This window comes from Ovis canadensis, chromosome 13 (assembly GCF_042477335.2).
Source record: "Ovis canadensis isolate MfBH-ARS-UI-01 breed Bighorn chromosome 13, ARS-UI_OviCan_v2, whole genome shotgun sequence".
NCBI lineage: Eukaryota > Metazoa > Chordata > Mammalia > Artiodactyla > Bovidae > Ovis > Ovis canadensis.
Genome location: NC_091257.1, coordinates 46,178,440 through 46,199,049, shown reverse-complemented (window position 1 = coordinate 46,199,049; position 20,610 = coordinate 46,178,440). Strand labels below are relative to the sequence as shown.

Below are 20,610 nucleotides of genomic sequence, written 5' to 3'. Positions count from 1 at the left end.
ACTGGTTTCCATGGTAACCGGTATTTGTGTACTTTGAGAAATGACTGTTCCTTTTTGTGTGGTAAATTTACGTGGGAATGAATTGTTGAGGTGACGTTAGCCATCTGTGTGAGGGTAAATAAAATGTCCCTGATTTAATTAAGTGTAAACCTTAGAAAGATGTAAAATTAGGGATATGGGATTTTTTTTCTAGAGATTTTGTTCTACACTAATTAATGTATTTGACCTTATATTTAAACATTTCCATCAATGTCTATTTGATGCTTATTTTGATGTATCAGTCTCTCCCCTCCAAAGGCAAAAAGAAACTAATTGTTATTCATCACTGTTCCTCTCAAACCCCCTCCCTTTGCCCCCACCCCCCTATTCCATTCACAATGTGTTATTTAAGAACCACTGGGATTCAGGGGCTCTCCTTCAATGGAGTAATCCCATCCGGAAGGAAGAAAAAAAAATCCCCTTCAAGTCATGTGAAAATGTCACGTTTCTTAACCTTGCCGAGCTGGGAAGCAAAAACTCTACACTGATTCTGACCTTGAAGAATCTCAAATACGGTTCCTAACAATGTCACTACCTAATATTTCAGAAGATCCATGAAGTTCAGGGCGACTTTGGTCCTAGAGAAATCTTACCTCGTTTTGTTGGATAAAGATGAAGTAATTAAAGTTTTGGTCCCTGCACTAAAACCCAAAGTTCAAAATGAGCCTTTTGGAGTGGAGAACAGTGGAGTGTTTTCTGGCTTATTATGCCTCAGCTTGGAAACAGTATGTTTATTTTTGTATTAATTAGTTTTGAATTGGAATTCATACACTAGGTTTAATAAAAGAACTCTGTGGCTGAAATAAATACCCTACAGTGAAGCAGTAGTTTAGGAGTAAACAGATTGCAGCACAGACTCCTCCCCTACCTCCACCTCCTGCAGTGGATGGTAGGGTCCAGATGGGAGGTGAAGGGCTGTTTTTGTTTCCTCTTCTTTTTATTCTTTCTCTCATTTCTACCCCCTCTTTGTGATTTCTGTCAATCGTCTACAACCTTAGAAGCTTGATCATAAATACACATATTCAAAGGAGCAGTATTTAAAAAATTAAAAGGAAGATGAAGGGCTAAGACTGTAAAATAAACCTCATCTTTATCATTTGTATAAAATACTTAGGTTTAGTACCTAAGGGGAGTGAGTGAGTGAGTGAGTGCAGTTGTAGGGGAAGTGGTTGCAATTCTTCACTGAAGTTATATCGGGAATCTACCCTGGACAAAGCCCTGTGCTGGGCTTTGAGGGGATTTGAAAGGTGGTCTGGGATCTAACGAAACTTGAAATCAGTGGGGGAGAAAGGCACACATCTCTGTCACCAGAATGTGACCATTTCCACAAAGAAGTGCAAGTGAAAAACTTAGGGATTTCAAAGGAAAGCTCATTTATGACTGTCTACAGGGATTACGGAAGGCTCTGTAGAGGGGATTTGTAGAATTTGATTATGAAGTTTTCTATGCTCAGGTCAATATGTTTCAAAAGGTATTTTCTATCATAACATTTCAGCTAATAAAAATAATTTTGTCAGTTTGGAATTTGTTGAATCCCGATGATACATTTACATGCAAATATATACACATACACTCATATATACATGCACATGTATGTACTCTCCAAGGGAAGAATAAAGGAAGCCCGTGATCAGACATTTTCCATTTTATTATAATAGGCAGCGCATCCCAAGGGTAAGTGGAAAAAAGTGTTTAATGTGGACACTAGGGGATGAAAAGAAAATACAATGTTCTGAGTCCTAAGGAAGCAAATCTTTCTGCATTATCATTATTTTTTCTTATTGAAGAAAGAGAGATGGCAGAAAGATTTTTTTTTTTTTTAGTTTGGAGATGTATCTTATGAAATTAAGCAGATAAAGTATACACAACAGGGTATATAAATACCTCAGTGGGAAAATGGGCAAAGACCTCAGCAGGAAAGTTCCAAAAGAAGAAAAAGAAATGTACAAGAAACATGAAAAAAGTTCCAATCCCAAAGTAACAAATTCACATGACTACAAACAGAAAACAAATTTGCACTATTAGCCTGTTTTAATAATAATTTTAGTCAAAATTGCCAAAGTTGCACTGCAAGAAATATTTCCATAAACTTCTGGTGGGAGAATAAATTTGTGTAAAATTTCTGGTAAGAAATTTAATAATACATATCTAGAGCCATGGAAGATTCTATTCTTTTGATTCACTCCCTTTAGAGGAATGCTTCCTAGAAGAACTTTAAACTATCAAACAAAGATTTATATTTATTTGCCCTCAAATTGGAAATATCTTAAGTGAACAATTGGAGAAGAAAATGGCAACTCACTCCAGTATTCTTGCTGGGGAAATCCCATGGGCAGAGGAGCCTGGCAGGCTAAAAGTCCATGGGCTTGCAAAGAGCTGGACATGACTGAGCAAGGAGCACTAACTAACTAGTGAACACAGCAGAATTATAATGTAAATACAGCATATTGCAGTATGTTATGCCACTCTTAAAAATGGTTACATAGCCTACTTAGTGATAACCTTAGTGAAAAAAGGGGAACACAATTAAATGTGTAGCCCAAATTGATACACACATATTCACACATTTCCTTGCACATAGATGTACATGTATACATACAAACAAATGAAAAAAAATGCCAAGAGAAGCTTCTGGTATGAACAAAATATTAACAATGGTTTGCTTTCAGTGGGATTAATTTTTGTATTTTCCTTTCAGAGCTTTCTAAACTGTCTGATTGTTTATAGTTAGTATTTATTTTTAAAACTTACAGTTGTAATACTGTTATCCATCTAGCTTCTCTTATGTGTGATTCATATGTGAACCCATCTCATCCAGGTCAGCGTTTCCGTCTTCTGTGCCTGGATTATATCTTGGAGGGACCTCTCTCTGCATATAATTATCTATTTTTAATTCCTGGACTCAGCCACCTCAGTAGATTTACCCTTAACTTTTGAACCAAGAAACAGCTTTAGCTGCATGCATGGACCTTGCTCTTCATGCTGGTGTTTTCTCTCTGATTTCAGCTCTATGATGGCCCACAGCGGATGGGGCGCTTCTGTGGAACAGGCATTCCACCTTCAGGGAGCACCACAGGCTCCAAGTTTCATGTGCTGTTTTATACGGATGGAGTTGGTCACCACGAGAAAGGATTTCAGATGCAGTGGTTCATCCAAGGTAAGCTGCCCCCCCCCCGACCCCCTGCTGATCTCAGTCGTATTTGGTAGTTGCTCTTTGACCAAGAATCATTCCCTTTTCAATTCCACATTTGAAAACAATTCCGTCCACCGAAAGAGGAACACTAATGGTGCCAGGCTTTAGAAAGTTTACTCAGACATTGATGGCTCTAGGAGAATGGAATCCTCTTGGGGTTCAGATAGCAAATGAAGTCCAAGTGGACAGGATTTGGGTATCTGCTTAAGGAGGTGCAGCAGTAAGTCACTTACGAGAAGGAGGGAGCATCAGGAAGTTTCAAGGGGTGAAGACCTGAAGCTGGTTGTGGCAAGCAGACCATAGGGTGCGATGGAGTCTCTCAGGAGAGCGCAACAGAATGAGATTTAAGGCTCACCTTGACATTGACCAGAGAAGGAGTGACAGGGGAAAAAAGGAAGGAGTAAGTCAGAGAGAGAAGGAGGGTGAGGGGGAAGACTGGGCTGTGAGGGGACTGAGCAGAAAGCCTGAGCCACTGATGCACTAAGCCAAGGGCAGGCCATGCACTCGACAGGGGCACCTGAGAGCCTCCTGCAAGCTGGCGGTTCTGCAAGCTGGCAGGCATCATCACTCCTGTGAAGAAGCAAATTTGTTTGAGACACAAGTTCTGAAACTTCTAGACTAACCTCATGTGACCCAGTGAAGAGGGAGAGGGCCCCAGGGCAGTGCTTCTCAGAACGTGGTCCCCCAAGGCAGTGTCTTGTAGAATCTGTAAGAAATGCAGACTCTTGGGCCCCATCCCGGAGATGCCAAATAACAGACTATGAGGGAAATCCAATAGTCTGTGTCTTAACTAGTGTCCCTGGTGAGTACAGTGGAGAATCACTGTCCTAGAGTGACCCAGACCTGAAAATGTAGTCCATGTGAATATTTCATGAGCAGTTCTCAGCCAAGGGCATGGGGCTCCCTCCTATGATTCAGTCAATCTGAGAGAGAAGTGGAGTGGCCATGTTATACCGGGGATCACACACAGACATCCTAAGCTGTGGTCCCCCTGTCATTTTCAGGGCGAGCCCAGGGTGAGAGCACCCAGAGGTGTATTGAGGGTTTTTAACATCATGGAACGTTAATTACATGCTCCACAACACTCAGTTCAGTTCAGTTCAGTTCATTTCAGTCGCTCATTCGTGTCCAACTCTGTGACCCCGTGGACTGCAGCATGCCAAGCTTCCTTGTCCATCACCAACTCTCGGAGCTTGCTCAAACTCATGTCCATTAAGTCAGTGATACCACCCAACCATCTCATCCTCTGTCATCCCCTTCTCCTTCTGCCTTCAATCTTTCCAAGCAACAGGGTCTTTTATAGTGTGTCAGTTGTTAGTTTCATGTGGTCAAAGTATTGGAGTTTAAGTTTCAGCATCAGTCCTTCCAATGAATATTCAGGACTGATTTCCTTTAGGATTGACTGGTTGGATCTCCTTGCAGTCCAAGGGACTCTTGAGTCTTCTCCAAAACCACAGTTCAAAAGCATCAATTCTTTGGTGCTCAGCTTTCTTTAGAGTACAACTTTCACATCCATATATGACTACTGCAAAAACCAGAGCTTTGAGTAGATGAACCTTTGTTGGCAAAGTAATGTCTCTGCTTTTTAATATGATGTCTAGGTTGGTCATAGCTTTTCTTCCAAGGAGCAATTTCATGGCTGCAGTCACCATCTACAGTGATTTTGGAGCCTAAGAACATAAAGTCTGTCACTGTTTCCATTGTTTCTCCATCTATTTGCCATGAGGTGATGGGACCGGATGCCATGATCTTAGTTTTTTGAATGCTGAGTTTTAAGCCAATATTTCACTCTCCTCTTCACTTTCATCAAGAGGCTCTTTAGTTCTTCACCTTCTGCCATAAGAATAGTGTCATCTGCATATTTGAGGTTACTGATATTTCTCCTGGCAGTCTTCATTCCAGCTTGTGCTTCATCCAGCCCAGCATTTTGCATGATGTACTCTGAATATAAATTAAAGAAAGAAAGAAAGAAAGAAAGAAAGTGAAGTCACTCAGTCATGTCCAACCCTTTGAGACCCCATGGACTGTCGCCTACCAGGCTCCTCTGTCCATGGGATTTTCCAGGCAAGAGTACTGGAGTGGGTTGCCATTTCCTTCTCCAGGGGATCTTCCTGACCCAGGGATCAAACCCAGGTCTCCTGCATTGCAGGCAGACACTTTATAGTCTGAGCCACCAGTAGGGAGTAAGTTAAATAAGCAAGGTGACAATATAAGCCTTGACATACTCCTGTCCCAATTTGGAACCAGTCCATTGTTCCACATCTGGTTCTAACTATTGCTTCTTAACCTGTATACAGATTTCTCAGGAGGCAGTTAAGGTGGTCTGGTATCCCATCTCTTTAAGAATTTTCCAGTTTGTTGTGATCCACACATGCAAAGGCTTTGGCATAGTCCATAAAGCAGAAGTAAATGTTTTTCTGGAACTCTCTTGCTTTTTTGATCACCCAGCAGATGTTGGCAATTTGATCTCCGGTTCCTATGCCTTTTCTAAATCCAGCTTGAATATCTAGAAGTTCATGGTTCACCTACTGTTGAAGCCTTGCTTGGAGAATTTTGAGTATTACTTTGCTAGTGTGTGAGATGAGTGCAATTATGCGGTAGTTTGAGCATTCTTTGACATTGCCTTTCTTTGGGATTGGAATGAAAACTGACTTTTTCCAGTCCTGTGGCCACTGCTGAGTTTTCCAAATTTGTTGGCATATCAAGTGCAACATTTTAACAGCATCATCTTTTAGGATTTGAAATAGATCAACTGGAATTCCATCACCTCCACTAGCTTTGTTTGTAGTGATGCTTTCGAAGGCCCATTTGACTTTGCATTCCAGGATGTCTGGCTCTAGGTGAGTGATGACACCATTGTGGTTATCTGGGTCATGAAGATCTTTTTTATATAGTTTTTATAGTTCTTCTGTGTATTCTGGCCACCTCTTCTTAATATCTTCTGCTTATATTAGGTCCAAACCACTTCACACACAACTGAAGATCCCTATTATATACTCAAGAGTGTAAAGTGTTCTGTTATTGTGAACCAGAGATTGAGACAAGTATGGGAGTTCTGGGGCTTCCCTAGTGGCTCAGGTGGTACAGAATTCACCTGCAATGCAGGAGTCCCAGGTTCGACCCCTGGGTCAGGAAGATCTCCTGCAGAAGGGAATGCCAACCCACTCCACTATTCTTGCCTGGAGAATTCCATGGAGAGGAGCCTGGTGGGTTACAGTCCATGGGATTACAAAGAGTCAGACATGACTGAGTGACTAACACACAAACACACACGGGTCAGTATTTAAAAATATTTGATGGTAAGCCACAGTATAATTGAAATATAGATTATAAATTCCCAAGCACATGAACTGTGATAATTAAGCTTGTGAAAGTTCTGCATTGTCCTCTTCATCAAGATTTGACCTTGGAATGTCAATTTTTTTGATCTATTAAATGAAGGGCCTGAATTGATTCATCTTTGTAATACAGCCCATCTTTAGTATTCTGTGATTCAGAAATAGGGTGACTTAAATGCCTGACTCAAAGGGAGCTAGAGACAGTGTGGAAAGACCTAGAAGAAATAGGAAAATCTTGGAACATGACCCAGATTTTCAAGGACAAGGGGTATTTTCCAGAACAGTGTTTCCCAAACTTCCTTGTGGATATGCATCACTGGAGACCTTGCTAAGAAGCAGATTGTGGTGTGTGCGCTGAGGTAAGGCCCATGAATCTGCAGTTCTGAGAAGTTCCAAGGTGATGCTGATGGGATATCTCTGTAGACCACACTTGGACAGTTTTCTCTTCTTTAATCTCTGAAGCAGTCTCTGAAGCAATGAGGTTCTTCCTCACTGGGGGCCCAGCTCTTATCCTTCCGACACTGAGACAGAAAGTGGAAAGTAAGAAACGCCAATCACAAGGCTCAGGGACTAGGGACGTGGTCCTCAGCCCAAGATACGTGGCACTGGAATTACCTGGAAGTTTTCCTGAGTACCAGTGCATGGGTTCCAACATGCAGAGATGGGTGATCTGCAGTGGGACCTTGACTATCCTTGATTATAAAAATCTTCCTAAGGAATTCTGTCATGCAGCTGGGATGGACAATTTTAGGGGCAGTGCTTTATTTGGCTGGCAGTATCCTTGTCTTCAGTAGACTGCTTCCTCTCCCCTCCTGGCTGTTATAGCCATACCAGCCCAGGGCCACACTAAGGAGTGTGACTTCATGGTCCTTATTGGCTGCACTGCATAACTACCTCACTAAGACCACACCAAGGAAGATGATTTAATGGATAACTTGGGTACACTGGATGACTGTGTCATGGGTTCCTCCAGTCAATGTACTAGGCATGGCTAAATCCTCTCCTGAAAGCTTTGGGTTTTGGTTGGGAAAAGCTTTTTCTTCCCGGCCCATTTGGAAACTGTCTTCATTTGGAAGAGTCAAAGACACCCTCTGTCTGTTCTCTTTTCCTGTTTATTATTTCAAAACTTACTCCCAATGGCTGAAAACTTGCTAGGCTTGGAACCAGAGTTCAGCAATATTTCATAAAGCAATATTTTGCCAGATTGGGCCAGAACTGAACAATTTTTTTTAAACTCTGTGTTGCCCACTAGATATAAATTATGCTTGGGGAACTGTTAGTGATCTAGATCTGTGCAAAATTAACTGTCATATTCAGTAGCTACACAGCCCTGAGTTTATACTCTGCATCTGAACTAGGTCCTTAATTCAAGACAGCCCAAGAAGAGGGGACAACAGGAACCACAAGGGTCAGGAAGGAGGTCTCTGATGGAGGAGGTTCCCTCACTTCTCACCCACTGTTGGTAAATTAAAGACATAGATCTGATTTTTAGTCATCCATCTGTTCCTTCCACAGATATTAAGGAACTGTTTGGAGCCAGGTACTGTGCTAGGGCTGGGGACCCTGTGTGATTCCTACCCGCAGGCCTGGGTCCTACTCTCAGAAGTAGCCATCTAGCAAATAAATGCACAAATCTATATAATATCAGCTGTGTGATGATGCACCGGGAGCACACAAAAGGCGATTTGATGTGCACAGGAGGCTCGTGTACGAGGGTGGGACGTTTGAACTAAAACCTAAGACTCAGCAGGAGTTAAGCAGGCAAAGAGGAAAGGGGGAAGGGTTCCTCGTAGAAGAAGGACCCTGAGGTGGGAGGGAGCAGGCTGAGGGTGAGGGGCCCACAGGCCAGGGCAGCTGCAGTCCAGTTTCACAGGGAACTATGCTGGGGGAGCTAGAGAGGGAAGCAGTTGCTTTCGGTCCCCCACTGTTAGGGGCTCAGGCCAGATAGGGGCCATACCCTCTCTTTCCTGCAAACCCTTCTGAAGTCAGACAATTTTCTTTTTTATGCATCTTTTTGAGGGAGATTATCTGGACATTGAAGCATTTATGACCTTGAAGTATCACATGTACATACAAAGAAAAAAAAATGAGTCACATCTAACCATGTTCACTTGAAATAATATGTTAGTTTTCAGTTCTTTGTTTTTCTTGTAACTTAAAAAAATTTTTACAGTTTTTGAAGGTTACTTTCCATTTACAGTTATTACAAAATATTGGCTGTATTTCCCATGTTGTACAATATATCTTTGAGTCCATCTTATACCCAGTAGTTTGGTACCTTCCCCTCCCCTACCCCATATTGCCCTATTCCTTCCCTCCCTCCCCACCAGTAACCACTAGAGTTTGTTTCTAGTTCTAGCAACACTAGATAGAGTTTGGTCCCTCTAACTGTGAGTCTGCTTCTCTTTCGTTGTTGTTATATTCACTAGTGTGTTGTATTTTTTTATATGCCGCGTGTAAGCAGTATCACACAGTATTTGTCTTTGACTTCAAAGAGATGAGTTTTGAGTAGGATCTGGAAGCACTGAAACAACGTGCCATGTTGTGGGATTTTAATACAAACTAAAATGCAAAATACAGAGAAATAAATATAAAACAAGTACAAGAGCCAAACAATACAATTAAAAGTGAGTCTCAATTTTTTAAAGCACAGTAGAAATATTCTTGAATGTGTATGTGTGTGCATGCACGTGTGTCCACGCATGTCATTGTCTGAGCACAGCCCCCTCGAATCTCCATCTCAGAATCAGGATGCAGTGGCCAGACCCCAGGACACCCAGGCTGACGCTGGCTGGGAATCTGTTCTTGCTCACCTGATCAAAGCAACTGCCTCTTCCCACTAGAATCAAATCTCCTTTCAGGCCTCTCTCCCCTCCCACTCTCTCCTAAATGATGCAGCGAGAACTCCAGAAGCCTCTTCACCATGATATCAGAATTGGCAGTGGCACCATTTCCTGACCATGGCTGCTCCAGAATCCCCATGCACGTCATTCATGTCACCCACTAATCCGTAAACCCACTCTCAAAATGTGCCTCTGTGTGGCTCACACAGATCTTCTATTTGCTCTGAGAAAATGGGACCACAATCCGGGCTTTCTCTGTGGGCGCATCTTTAAAGTGGCACTGTAGATGTGAGCCTTGCCTTTTTGCAAACCATCAAAGGGAATCCCACTCTGCAAAGAAAGAAATGGCCACAGTTGCGCTGCCTGGCTAAACGGTCCACAGTATTCAGCGCTGACAGCATTGTTTGGGGGCTGCATTCGGCTCGGAGGCCTGAGTCTGGGTTGCTGAAGGAAATATAGAACTTTCTGAGCGCTGTGTGAATAGGGCCCCCCAGGCCAGCTGCGCACACCCCCTCACCCACTCTGGTCACCCCTCCCAGGGGCCCTCTTTCACTTGGCAATGGAATCCGGCAAACAAACAAGGTCAAGGAGCTTTGTGAGTGAAAGAGTGACATTTGCCAAGGGAGAACAGCCCCACCCCCCCAACTGGGAGCAGCAGAGGAAGGGAGAAGGGCACGGATGGGAGGTGATGTCACCCTGAACTCTCACAAAGGAGAGCCTGGCCTTTTCTTTGCAGAGACGGATGACATCAGCCTCTTGAATGGGGGCTGTTTCCATTTTATCATCTTTTTAGCTAGTAATGAGATTTCTCGAGCCTTGAGGGTTTTTCAGAAATTGGCTGGGGGTTTATGAAAGCCGTATCCTGATCCTGCAAGACTGGCTTTATTTGAACGTGAGCCTGTGCCTTCTTGACCACCTGTGGACATGCGGAACTCTGTCAAAGTGCTTCTAAAAAAATGCATTTTGAGAGTCCTGGCCAAGAACCTCCTTGAGGTCAGCCATGTTTCTTGTAAACCTTCCCTCTGTTCTTTCCCTCAGGAGGTCATTTCAACAGTCTTTGTTATTGTTGGTCTTTCAGCGGAATTCTTCTAATTTGTCATTTTTATTCCTTTTGTGACTTAGACTTTGTGGGCTGGAGTTTCTGGGAGGCTCACCTTTTGAAGACAAAGGTTTTATCTTTTGTAATGCCGTTAGCCATTGGCCTTACAGGCGCGTGCTGGGCAATTGGCCTGAGAGTGTGGGACCCAATAAACTGGGTGCTGTGAGCAGATCCGTGGGTCTCCCTCCAAAGACTAGGCAGTGTGTGGTTTTGCATCATGTGGTAGTGATTACTCCGGGCCTCTGAACAGGACATGTTTCATTCAGTCATTCATTCAGTCAACCAACCGGCGTATATTTACTCATGACCAGGATCTAGGCTTGGTGCTTGTAGAATATAGAGAGTATATTTGTTTGCTCAGGCTGCCATAATAGAATACCACACTTCAGGTGGCTTAAACAAGAGAAATGTATTGCTCACGGTTCTGGAGGCTGAAGTCCAAGATCCAGGTGCTGGCAGGTTTGGTTTCTCCTGAGGCTTCTATGTTTGGACTTGCAGATGACAGCCTTCAGAGTGATTGGCCAAAGACAGCCTGGAAACTAATCCCATCACCATAAAACCCAAGACTATGAGGCACACGGCAGAGCAGTTCTCCTAGGTGCCCTTACCCTCCTCCTTTCTGCCCGGGCACCCCATCAATAAAGTCTCCTGGTTCATCAGCACATGTGTGTCTTTGGACACTTCATTTCCAGCTGTTAGACAGGAGCTCACTGTAAAGCCTGGGAAGGGCTCCTCCTTCCTGCTACATGTCCTTGCATGGCTTTGTCTTCGTGAACCTACTGATGTCTTTGTGTCCAAGTTTTCTATTTGTGTAAGGAGGCCAGTCAGGTTGGATTAGGGCCCCCTCTGGGAGCCTTATTCTGCCTTTATCACCTCTTTAGTAGCCCTGTGTCCAAATGCAGTCACATTCTGAGGTGCTGGGGGTTAGTGCTTCAGCGTGTTGATTCTGGGGGGCCAGTGGGAGAGACACAGTTCAGCCCATAACAGAGCAGAAGGAGACAGCATCCTTGACCTCAAGGAGGTAGTCATGTGGTAGGGGAGACAGACGCATGAGTGCAGAATCCATGACTGTGATGCCTTGGGGGCTGGGAGGAGACCTAGGCCAGCCTCAGGTCTCCTTTGAGAGGCCCTCCAGGCTGCTTTGATATGTGCACTGAGTTTTAAAGAAGAAACAAGAATCAGTCAAAAATCTGGGAGAAAAAGACATTTCTAAGCAAAAGCAGGGAGTCTTGAGTTGATGGTGCCAAAGGTTTTCAACAGGCAAATATTTCATGTAGGGTAGGAGTCCCCAGCCTCTGGGATCCAATGCCTGATGATCAGAGGTGGAGCTAAGGTAATAATAATAGAAATAAAGTGTACAGTAAATGTAATGCACTTGAATCATCCCATGACCATCCTCTTCACCCTGGTCTGCGGAAAATTTGTCTTCCACAAAATTAGTCCCTGGTGCCAAAAAGGTTGGGGACTGCTGATCTAAAGCACAGGTTCCAAACACCAACCCTAAATAGCTTATTGGGATTCAAAATTGCTTCTTGAAAATATCTTATGCTTTATGTATAAAGCACAGATACACAGAGTACAGAGCAGATATATAGTATATCTGTGATATTAAATTTTTTGAGCAGTTGGCAAAAATATCCAACAGCCTCCTTAGAAGGGCAATAATGAACAAATAATTGAGAAAATCCTGAGCTGAAGGGAGGCAGAAGCCGAGGCAGAGCGGGTTGTCAGAGCCTAGTGGATAAGGGCCATCACAAGAGCTTAGATTTTATTTTGTGTGGTCTGTCCTGTCTCCTGCTTCTGTGAGATGCAGACCATCCACAGCAATCTGGAGGTGCAGTGCTCACAGGGAAAGTGATTTTTAAATTGTGGTCAGCAGAGATTCCGGGGCAGGCTTGTAAGGCTGGGCTGTGAATCATACTGTCTAGTCCTCATCTCAGGCCGAGACCTTTCTCTCTGCTGCTGACGAATTGCTCTCCCGTGTCATTTCCTGCTGGGCGGTAATAGAATGTCCCAGAGAAAAGCGGTAAAACACTTCTCCCACTCTGCCTCGAAAGTAACTTCATCTGCGCTCAAGAATGTGTCCTTTGTTCAGTAAATCTGTAAGCAAGCTCTTGATAAAGACAGATGGATAAAAGCATAGACTCCCGTGATCGATTGTGTAGTGTGATGAAGAAATCTTCTTCAGTTTGGGTTGAAATTTAAGTAAAAGAGAAACCTTTTAAAAACATTAGTTCTGTTTAATTTAAAAGTTATTTCCCCAACTGTTAACTAGGCTTTCTTCTTAGCATTAGCATTTACACATGCTATATCCTGCTGTACTTATTCTGGCCACTTCAGCATATTTGATATTTTGGATTTTTGTCTTTGTTGCTCTTGGAAAACGTTTAAGCCAGGAGATTGAAAGTTGTGTGCAGTCTTAGTGGAGAATCAAAGCACAGATTGTTGTATTATGATACTGTGTCTGATTTTTATTTAGGGCAGATTCTCACTTAACATCTTTTTTGGAAAGAAGTTCTTAATGGATAATGGTCATGTAAAAAGGAATCTATTTGGAAGTTTGTAAAGTTGGGATGATAACATATGAAGAAAATCACCCAACTCTTCTAGCCTTGGTTTCACAATTTTTCCAGCAAGGTCCTAGTAATGAGAGTCTACACTGAACCTATGTAGACATTTCACTATGAGTGGAAAAGTTAAATCCTGACATTATTTGCTTCCCTGACGACAACAGAAAATACACATACACATAGCTGACCTTCATGCAATGTTGGCTCTGTGTCTCGTAACCAGTGGCAACCTTGTAGAAATCTGGCATCCCAGTTCCCATGTCGCTACTGTGTGAAAGGCTGAGCTCTATTTCCATCGCTACTTTTCCAAACAGTTAAGAAAAAAAAAAGTAAAAGTAACCCTCAAACAACCATGACCTTCCCAAATCATACATTGCACAACTTGTAATAGTCCTTGAGATTTGGGCCAAAAGCAGGGCTTTCTCAAATCTTCTGTTTGTATTCTGGTTGCTTGGCAGCAACACCCGTGATGGACACTGCACACACTTTCCAGGGGATTCCACACTTTTCTGTACAACATGAAAAAAGAAACCACACATTTTTTTTTATAGTTTCAAGTTTTGTAGCAGTTCCGAATGACTAAATCAATACAAAATGAACATGATGTTCTGTATAGAACATACTTTTTGTCCCCAGAGATTTCCCTTTTTGAACATTTACTTAAATATTGCCATAATTAGCTCTGACCTTGGGTGTCCAAGGGCTTGTATTTTTGTATATGCCCCTGAACATTCAGAGAAACTAAAGCCAGCCTTCAGTGGATTTGACTCACAAAATCAAGAATGAATCTCCAGTGTGAGATAATAACTATATTCTAGAAGGTTTAATCTAATTCTGAATTCTCTGTTTGAGTAATGAAATTGACATACCTTGTCTCTGATTTCTTTCTCCTTCCTACTGTACTTACAGACTACTCACAGGCCAAATAATATAGATTTTGCAACTTATATGTAATGAAAAAAATTTTTTTACATGTTTTTCTTTCTTTGGCCTTGCTGTGAGGTATATGGAATCTTAGTTACCTGACCAGGGATTGAACCTGAACTCCCTGCATTTGAAACACAGTCTTAACCACTGACCACCAGGGAAGTCCCCCTAAATGTAATTTTAAATTTATTTTAAGACATTAATGATGATAAAAGTAAAACCATGTTGCCTTATTAACAGCAAACGAAAATATGCTTTACATGATTGGTGCATTGATTTAATTGATACCTCATTTATTATTACTAGACCAAGTAATTATGTAAAATTTTGATAATATAATTTTTGAAAAGTTGGTGCTTTTCATGTGCTGGATTTTACTGTGTGATGGATTTTTTGGCTAACACTTTAAAAATACAATCTCTTTTCTTCTCTTACTAATTCTCTGAAACCAGCATCTCATCCCCATATTATAGATAAGAAAATTGAGAAAGGAATCTTAGAAAAAGTTAAGTAACTTCCTCAAACTCACAGTGATGGAATGAGGACACAACTAAGTGTGTGGTGTTGAACACCCAAGCCTGTGTTTTAAACAGCTGCACTCTGCCTACAAGCAAATAGTTTTCCCCTAGTTTTTCACTGCAAAAAAGATGGAGTAATATTGCAATGCAGAGAAGGTCAGAGCTTATAGTAGGTAATTTTGCAGCTAAGTTCCCACTGAGGATAATGGGTGTTTTCAAATGAACGTCTGCCATCTTTCCCAAGTAAATAATGTTCCAGTTCCAAGGTCTCCCCTCTAAATTGCACAGTTTCTTCTTTCTTCATGGTCTCCATAGCAATGAAGGGGTGAAGCTCATTACGTAGTGAAGAGCTAGTTCAAAATAGCTGAGACTGCTTGTCTGTCCTCATAAAGTTTCTTTCTCTGGAGTGGCTGCATATGGTTGCAGTAATCATACAGTTTGAGCTGGGGTAGACCACAGAGATCATCTAATCTGTTACCATGGTTTAGTTATGCAAACTAGCTTACGAGAGAAGTGATACAAAGTGACGTAGCTACCCCGTAAGAGATTAGTTGGATGAAGTGAATGGATGAAGTTTGATGAAGTGACTGGAGCTGATCTTCAATAATTTGAAAATGTCTAAGAGAGAATCATTGATTTCTTCTGAATTGTTAAGAAAATAATTTCTACTGGGAAACCATTTTTTATCTTGGTTGGAATGAATACATGTGATGAAAGAGGATGTAGTTAATCAAAATGAAAAGATGACAAGATCGACTATACTTCTCTGGGTCAAAAAGATTTTTATCCTTTCATACAAAGGAAATTAAAATTCATATTATGTGTTGTTGTTGTTCCATCTCTCAGTTGTGTCCAACTCTTTGCAACCCCACAGACTGCAGCATGCCAGGCTTCCCTGTCCTTCAATATCTCCTGGAGTTTGCTCAAACTCGTATGTCCATTGAGTTGATGATACCATCCAAGCGTCTCATCCTCTGTCATCCCCTTCTTCTCCTGCTCTCAATCTTTTCCAGCATTTGGTGTCTTTTCCAGAGTCGGCTCTTCACATCAGGTAGCCAAAGTGTTGGAGCTTCAGCATCAGTCCTTCCAGTGAATATTCTGGGTTGATTTCCTTTAGGATTGACTGGTTTGATCTTCTTGATGTCCAAGGGACTTTCAAGAGTCTTCTCCAGCAGGACAGTTTAAAGGCATCAATTATGTGAAAAGTCCTAAAATACGGGTACATTGAGTTCATGTTTCTCTATGGTACAGCAAGCTGAAACACTTCAGTTCAGATTCAGGACATCTCAGAGAGTCCAATGGCTATAATGATTTTAATTTTGAATATTAATATGACATCTTATGTGGGAATTTAAAAGTCATTTAAAAACTATGGACAGCATTGATTTTTGAGCTTCTTTGTATAATCCTTGTATCTATTTTCCAGGTCATTAACTTCATGTTATGACCATATTCTTTCACTCATTTTTTTTTTCTTCTATCCCTACCATTGAAAACTGATTACTTCATATCCATTGCTGTATGAAACACATTTAGACAAAATGACTATCACAAAGTCTGGGGCAGTGATGAAATCACTGTGGAAGATGAAACTCTAAACAGTCACCCTAAAATCTAGAGTTGGCTTCTCCTAGTGTGGTACATAGCCTAAGTTTGTCTCTAGTTTTCTCAACTTTGTGCTGAGTCTGAATGTTTCTGTCCCCTCAAAATTTATGTGTTGAAACCTAACTCTTTAAGGTGTTAGTATTAGGAGTGGGGCATTTGGGAGGTGATTAGGTCATGAGCATAAAGCCCTCATAGCTGGGAGGCCTCACCTCTTCTACCATGTTACGTGTACACCCAGAAGAAAGCCCTCAGCTCACTTCCTACGGCAACTGTAACAAAATACCACAACTGGGTAGCTTAAAACAATAGAAATGTATTCTTTCACAGTTCTGGAGTCTTGAAGTCCAAAATCAAGGTCAGCCTGGCCATCCCTCCGAAGGCTCTAGAGAAGAATCCTTCCTTACCTCTTCGAGCTTCTATTCATTGCTGGGAACCCTTGGCTTTCACTGGCTTGATGACATGTAACTTGAGTGTCTGTTTCCATCTTCCCATGGCCCTCCTCCTTCTATGTCTCTGTGTCCAAATCTCTCACCTCTTAGAAGGGCAGCAATTATACTGAATTTCAGCCCCTGTCTAATCCAGCATGACCTCATCTTAACTTTATAACATCTGCAAAGACCCTTTTCCCAATTAAGGGCAGATTCACAGGTTCCTGGGGAATACCATTCAACCCAACCCGGGAGCTTCTGCAACTTTGACAACTCTCCCCTCTCTTGGAGTCTCCGGCTTTTGTCTTCCTTCTAACTTCTTTCCCCTCTGGAGAATTTCCTATTCCTTGGTCTTTGCATTACCTCATTTCCTTCTCTGATTTCATGTCATGATTGCTCCTCTCTGTCATCAGAGAATCAGTGCTAACCCACAAAATCCCCCCTGCAAATTGTACTAACAAGTGAGTCAGATGCATTTGGGGGCCCCACTCATGGCTTTGTCTTCAAAGAGGGCTGTTGACCTGATTTTCAGTTCAGTTCAGTTCAGTCACTCAGTTGTGTCCAACTCTCTGCGACCCCATGAATTACAGCACGCCAGGCCTCCCTGTCCGTCACCAACTCCCAGAGTTCACTCAAACTCACGTCCATCGAGTTAGTGATGCCATCCAGCCATCTCATCCTCTGTTGTCCCCTTTTCCTCCTGCCCGCAATCCCTCCCAGCATGAGTCTTTTCCAGTGAGTCAACTTTTCTCATGAGGTGGCTAAAGTACTGGAGTTTAAGCTTTAGCATCATTCCTTCCAAAGAAATCCCAGGGCTGATCTCCTTTAGAATGGACTGGTTGGATCTCCTTGCAGTCCAAGGGACTCTCAAGAGTCTTCTCCAACACCACAGTTCAAAAGCATCAATTCTTTGGCACTCAGCTTTCTTCACAGTCCAACTCTCACATCCATACATGACCACTGGAAAAGCCATAGCCTTGACTAGACAAACTTTGTTGGCAAAGTAATGTCTCTGCTTTTGAATATGCTATCTAGATTGGTCATAACTTTCCTTCCAAGGAGTAAGCGTCTTTTAATTTCATGGCTGCAGTCACCATCTGCAGTGGTTTGGGAGCCCCCCAAAATAAAGTCTGCCACTGTTCCCACTGTTTCCCCATCTCTTTCCCATGAAGATGGGAACAGATACCATGATCTTAGTTTTCTGAATGTTGAGATGTTGAGCTTTAAGCCAACTTTTTCACTCTCCTCTTTCACTTTCATCAAGAGGCTTTTTAGTTCCTCTTCACTTTCTGCCATAAGGGTGGTATCATCTGCATCTGATTTTAGTCTTCTCTTTTACGATGAACACCTATCATTTTCCTTTCTCCTACATCCCAGGACTGTGGCATATACTTTTACACTATTGAGGGATTTACTGATAAAACCAGTCACCTCTCAAGGTTTGCAGCAGAAAAAGTTTTTATTTTTAAATTATAGAAAAACTATTAAAATAGAAATCATTCATTTTAATGAAGTATATGAATATCACCATTTGTTTAAAATTGATTTTTACTGTACTCTGGCTTTTCAGCTTCTTTTTAACACTGATCACTGATTTCTCAGACATTTCCCTCCAAGGTTAGAGGGTGAGGATGTGAAGATGTCCCATTTGGGTCCATTCTCTGTTGCTTTTCATCCAAAATCAGGGAGCCTGGGCCATGCCACTCCCAAGCTGGCAGGTCTTCTGATGCTCTTGGTTTATGGAACATAGTTTCAGGAAATGCCAAGTTTAAAGAGGTTTGAGCGATTGTAATTGCAGGAAACACAGAATATGCTTTTAAACTTTGTGCCTCTAATTCCATGCAACCCTTTCTTTGCTGATTTGCTTTTATTAAAACTCTTGTGTTAAAAGCAAAAAAATAAAAAAACAACCAAACCACCCCAAACCTTGAGGGTGGAACATATACAGACTATCCTTCTCATTGCCATTGTTCTGGGATTTTATAACTCACTGCTTGTTTTAGATCAAACTTACAAACAAAGAAACCCCAAAACAGTGTTAGCAAAGTCCTTCTATGGAAAAGATTTAAGTTATCTTCACAAGTGTGCAGGTTTAACAACAACTTTTAACTCTTTCTTGTTATGAGTTCTGTAGATCAGCATGCTTCCTGCTGATAAGGTAAGCGCTTCCTTTCAGCTGATGACTGGGAGTTTGGAGGAAAACAGAATCAAACAGATGATCAGTCACCAGAACTAAAAGCTTTTAAAGATTAACTAATTATAACTGAAAAACATATGATTCTCTTCAGGGTGTTATCTTATTTCACTTCAGCTGATATCCATTGATATTAGTATATTAGATTTGTTAGATTGACCTCAAATTAAATGAAAAAGATTCTTACTTTATAATTTTTTTTCTGGTTGCTATGATGATATTTTGCCTTAGTAATGAGGGTGGTGTTGAACACTGTTAATCCAGGGCCTTAGGGATGAAACACCCAACTAGTCATAGTGGAGAGAAGGCAGAACCTGGAAGTAGGGGGTTGGGGACAGGTTGGGGGTGGCTGGGGAAGTTTGGCCCCAGAGCCGCCATTACTGTGTGAGTTACACGTTCAGCAGCCTTCTTGAGCCTCACTTGGGTGATATGATCATTCTTGCTGACCTCGTGGAGTTGTTATGAATCTCAAATAAGATGATGTGTTCATGAGAAGCAAGCACACAGAGAAACTGTTCACTACCACACAGATGTGAACTATCTTTATTGTAGCTTCATGAATAATTGATGTCTTGTATCTTATTGGGTATTCACGAGGACTCTTTAGCTGGTATGGGAGTTCCTCTTCAACTCTAAGTCCTTCTCTAGTCTTATCCCAGGTCTGGATTAACACTGGCTCAGTTGTAATACACAGTATATGTGGAGTGATTATCATATGCAAGACACTTAGCTAAAAACCATACTTTGGTTTTTTCATTAAATCGATGTCACAGCCCTATGAGGTTAAGTACTAACACTGTTACAGATGAAAACACCGAGGGTTAGAAAGGTTGAATTAGTCATCCGAAGAGTAGCACAGTCAAAGCTGGAAGCTCTTTGTCTTATGCCACAGCCTATGCTTTACTTGGTATGCCATTATATTTCCAAAAGTTTTGCACCTTGGTGTGCAAATTATGCAACTATGAAATCATGTCATCTCCTCCATGAAAATCTTCTCTTACCAGTCGGGTACAAAGAGCCACCATCTCTCTCTTCTGAATAGGTATCCTTCAAATCTCTTGATTCAGCACTCCATTGTTTACTTCTTGGTTTGTATTTTTATCATTTAATTATTTTCTTTATATAGACCCCCAAAATGCTTTCTGAAATCACTGTCTTCTGTTTTAGAGGACTGAAGCCCAGTTATAGCGAGCTTCATTATTTTCCTACATTTTATTATTCACCCAGTGGGACAGACATGACGATGAGGAGGGTCTTGGGCATCTAAACATCACCTCCTGTGCCATTTCTTGATAGTTGTTGGCTGATACAACTTCTTCCATCTCCAGCCTTGTCTATCCTCCATCCCTGCTTTCTACTCTTGCTGTGACCCCCTGGTCACTGACCCACAGTCACAGATGTGACTGAGAAAAACATGATTGTTTAAAATTATTGCATAGCTTGCTAACCTGTAATTTTTTTCCAGCACTTTCATTTGTTTTAGCATTTGCAGGTGTGTCTATCCCATTATTTCTACTCTAACTGAAATGTAAACACCTGAGATTTTTCCAGAAGCCATGTCATTTCCATCTCAAAAAGAGGTGATTGGATTTAGAAATATGTTTTCTTCTGTGACTCATTCAAGAGAAACTGTATTTTCACAAGAGATTATTAAGTCTAGAATCTCACACCAAGAGAGTACAGTTAGCAAAACAATGTTTCTTCTTTCTGACCCAAATAAATTTAAATTTAACAGGAAGGTAAAATTAGGATACTCATTTTGTGGCAAGATTTTAATATTAGACATTAGCAACCCTGAGAATAACTCCATAGGAAAAGCAAATAAGTAGATTTTTGAATTCCACAATCTTTATTAA

At 41.6% G+C, this 20,610-nt stretch overlaps 1 protein-coding gene across 1 annotated transcript in view; it reads left to right on the top strand.

Moving 5' to 3' along the window:
- The window catches only part of CUBN (cubilin), a 273,943-nt gene that overhangs the window by 107,030 nt on the left and 146,303 nt on the right, over positions 1-20,610 (top strand). Inside the window, exon 28 of the mRNA XM_069547580.1 lies at positions 3,046-3,196. Within this exon, the coding sequence (XP_069403681.1) occupies positions 3,046-3,196 (151 nt within the window). The remainder of the gene's footprint in view (positions 1-3,045; positions 3,197-20,610) is intronic.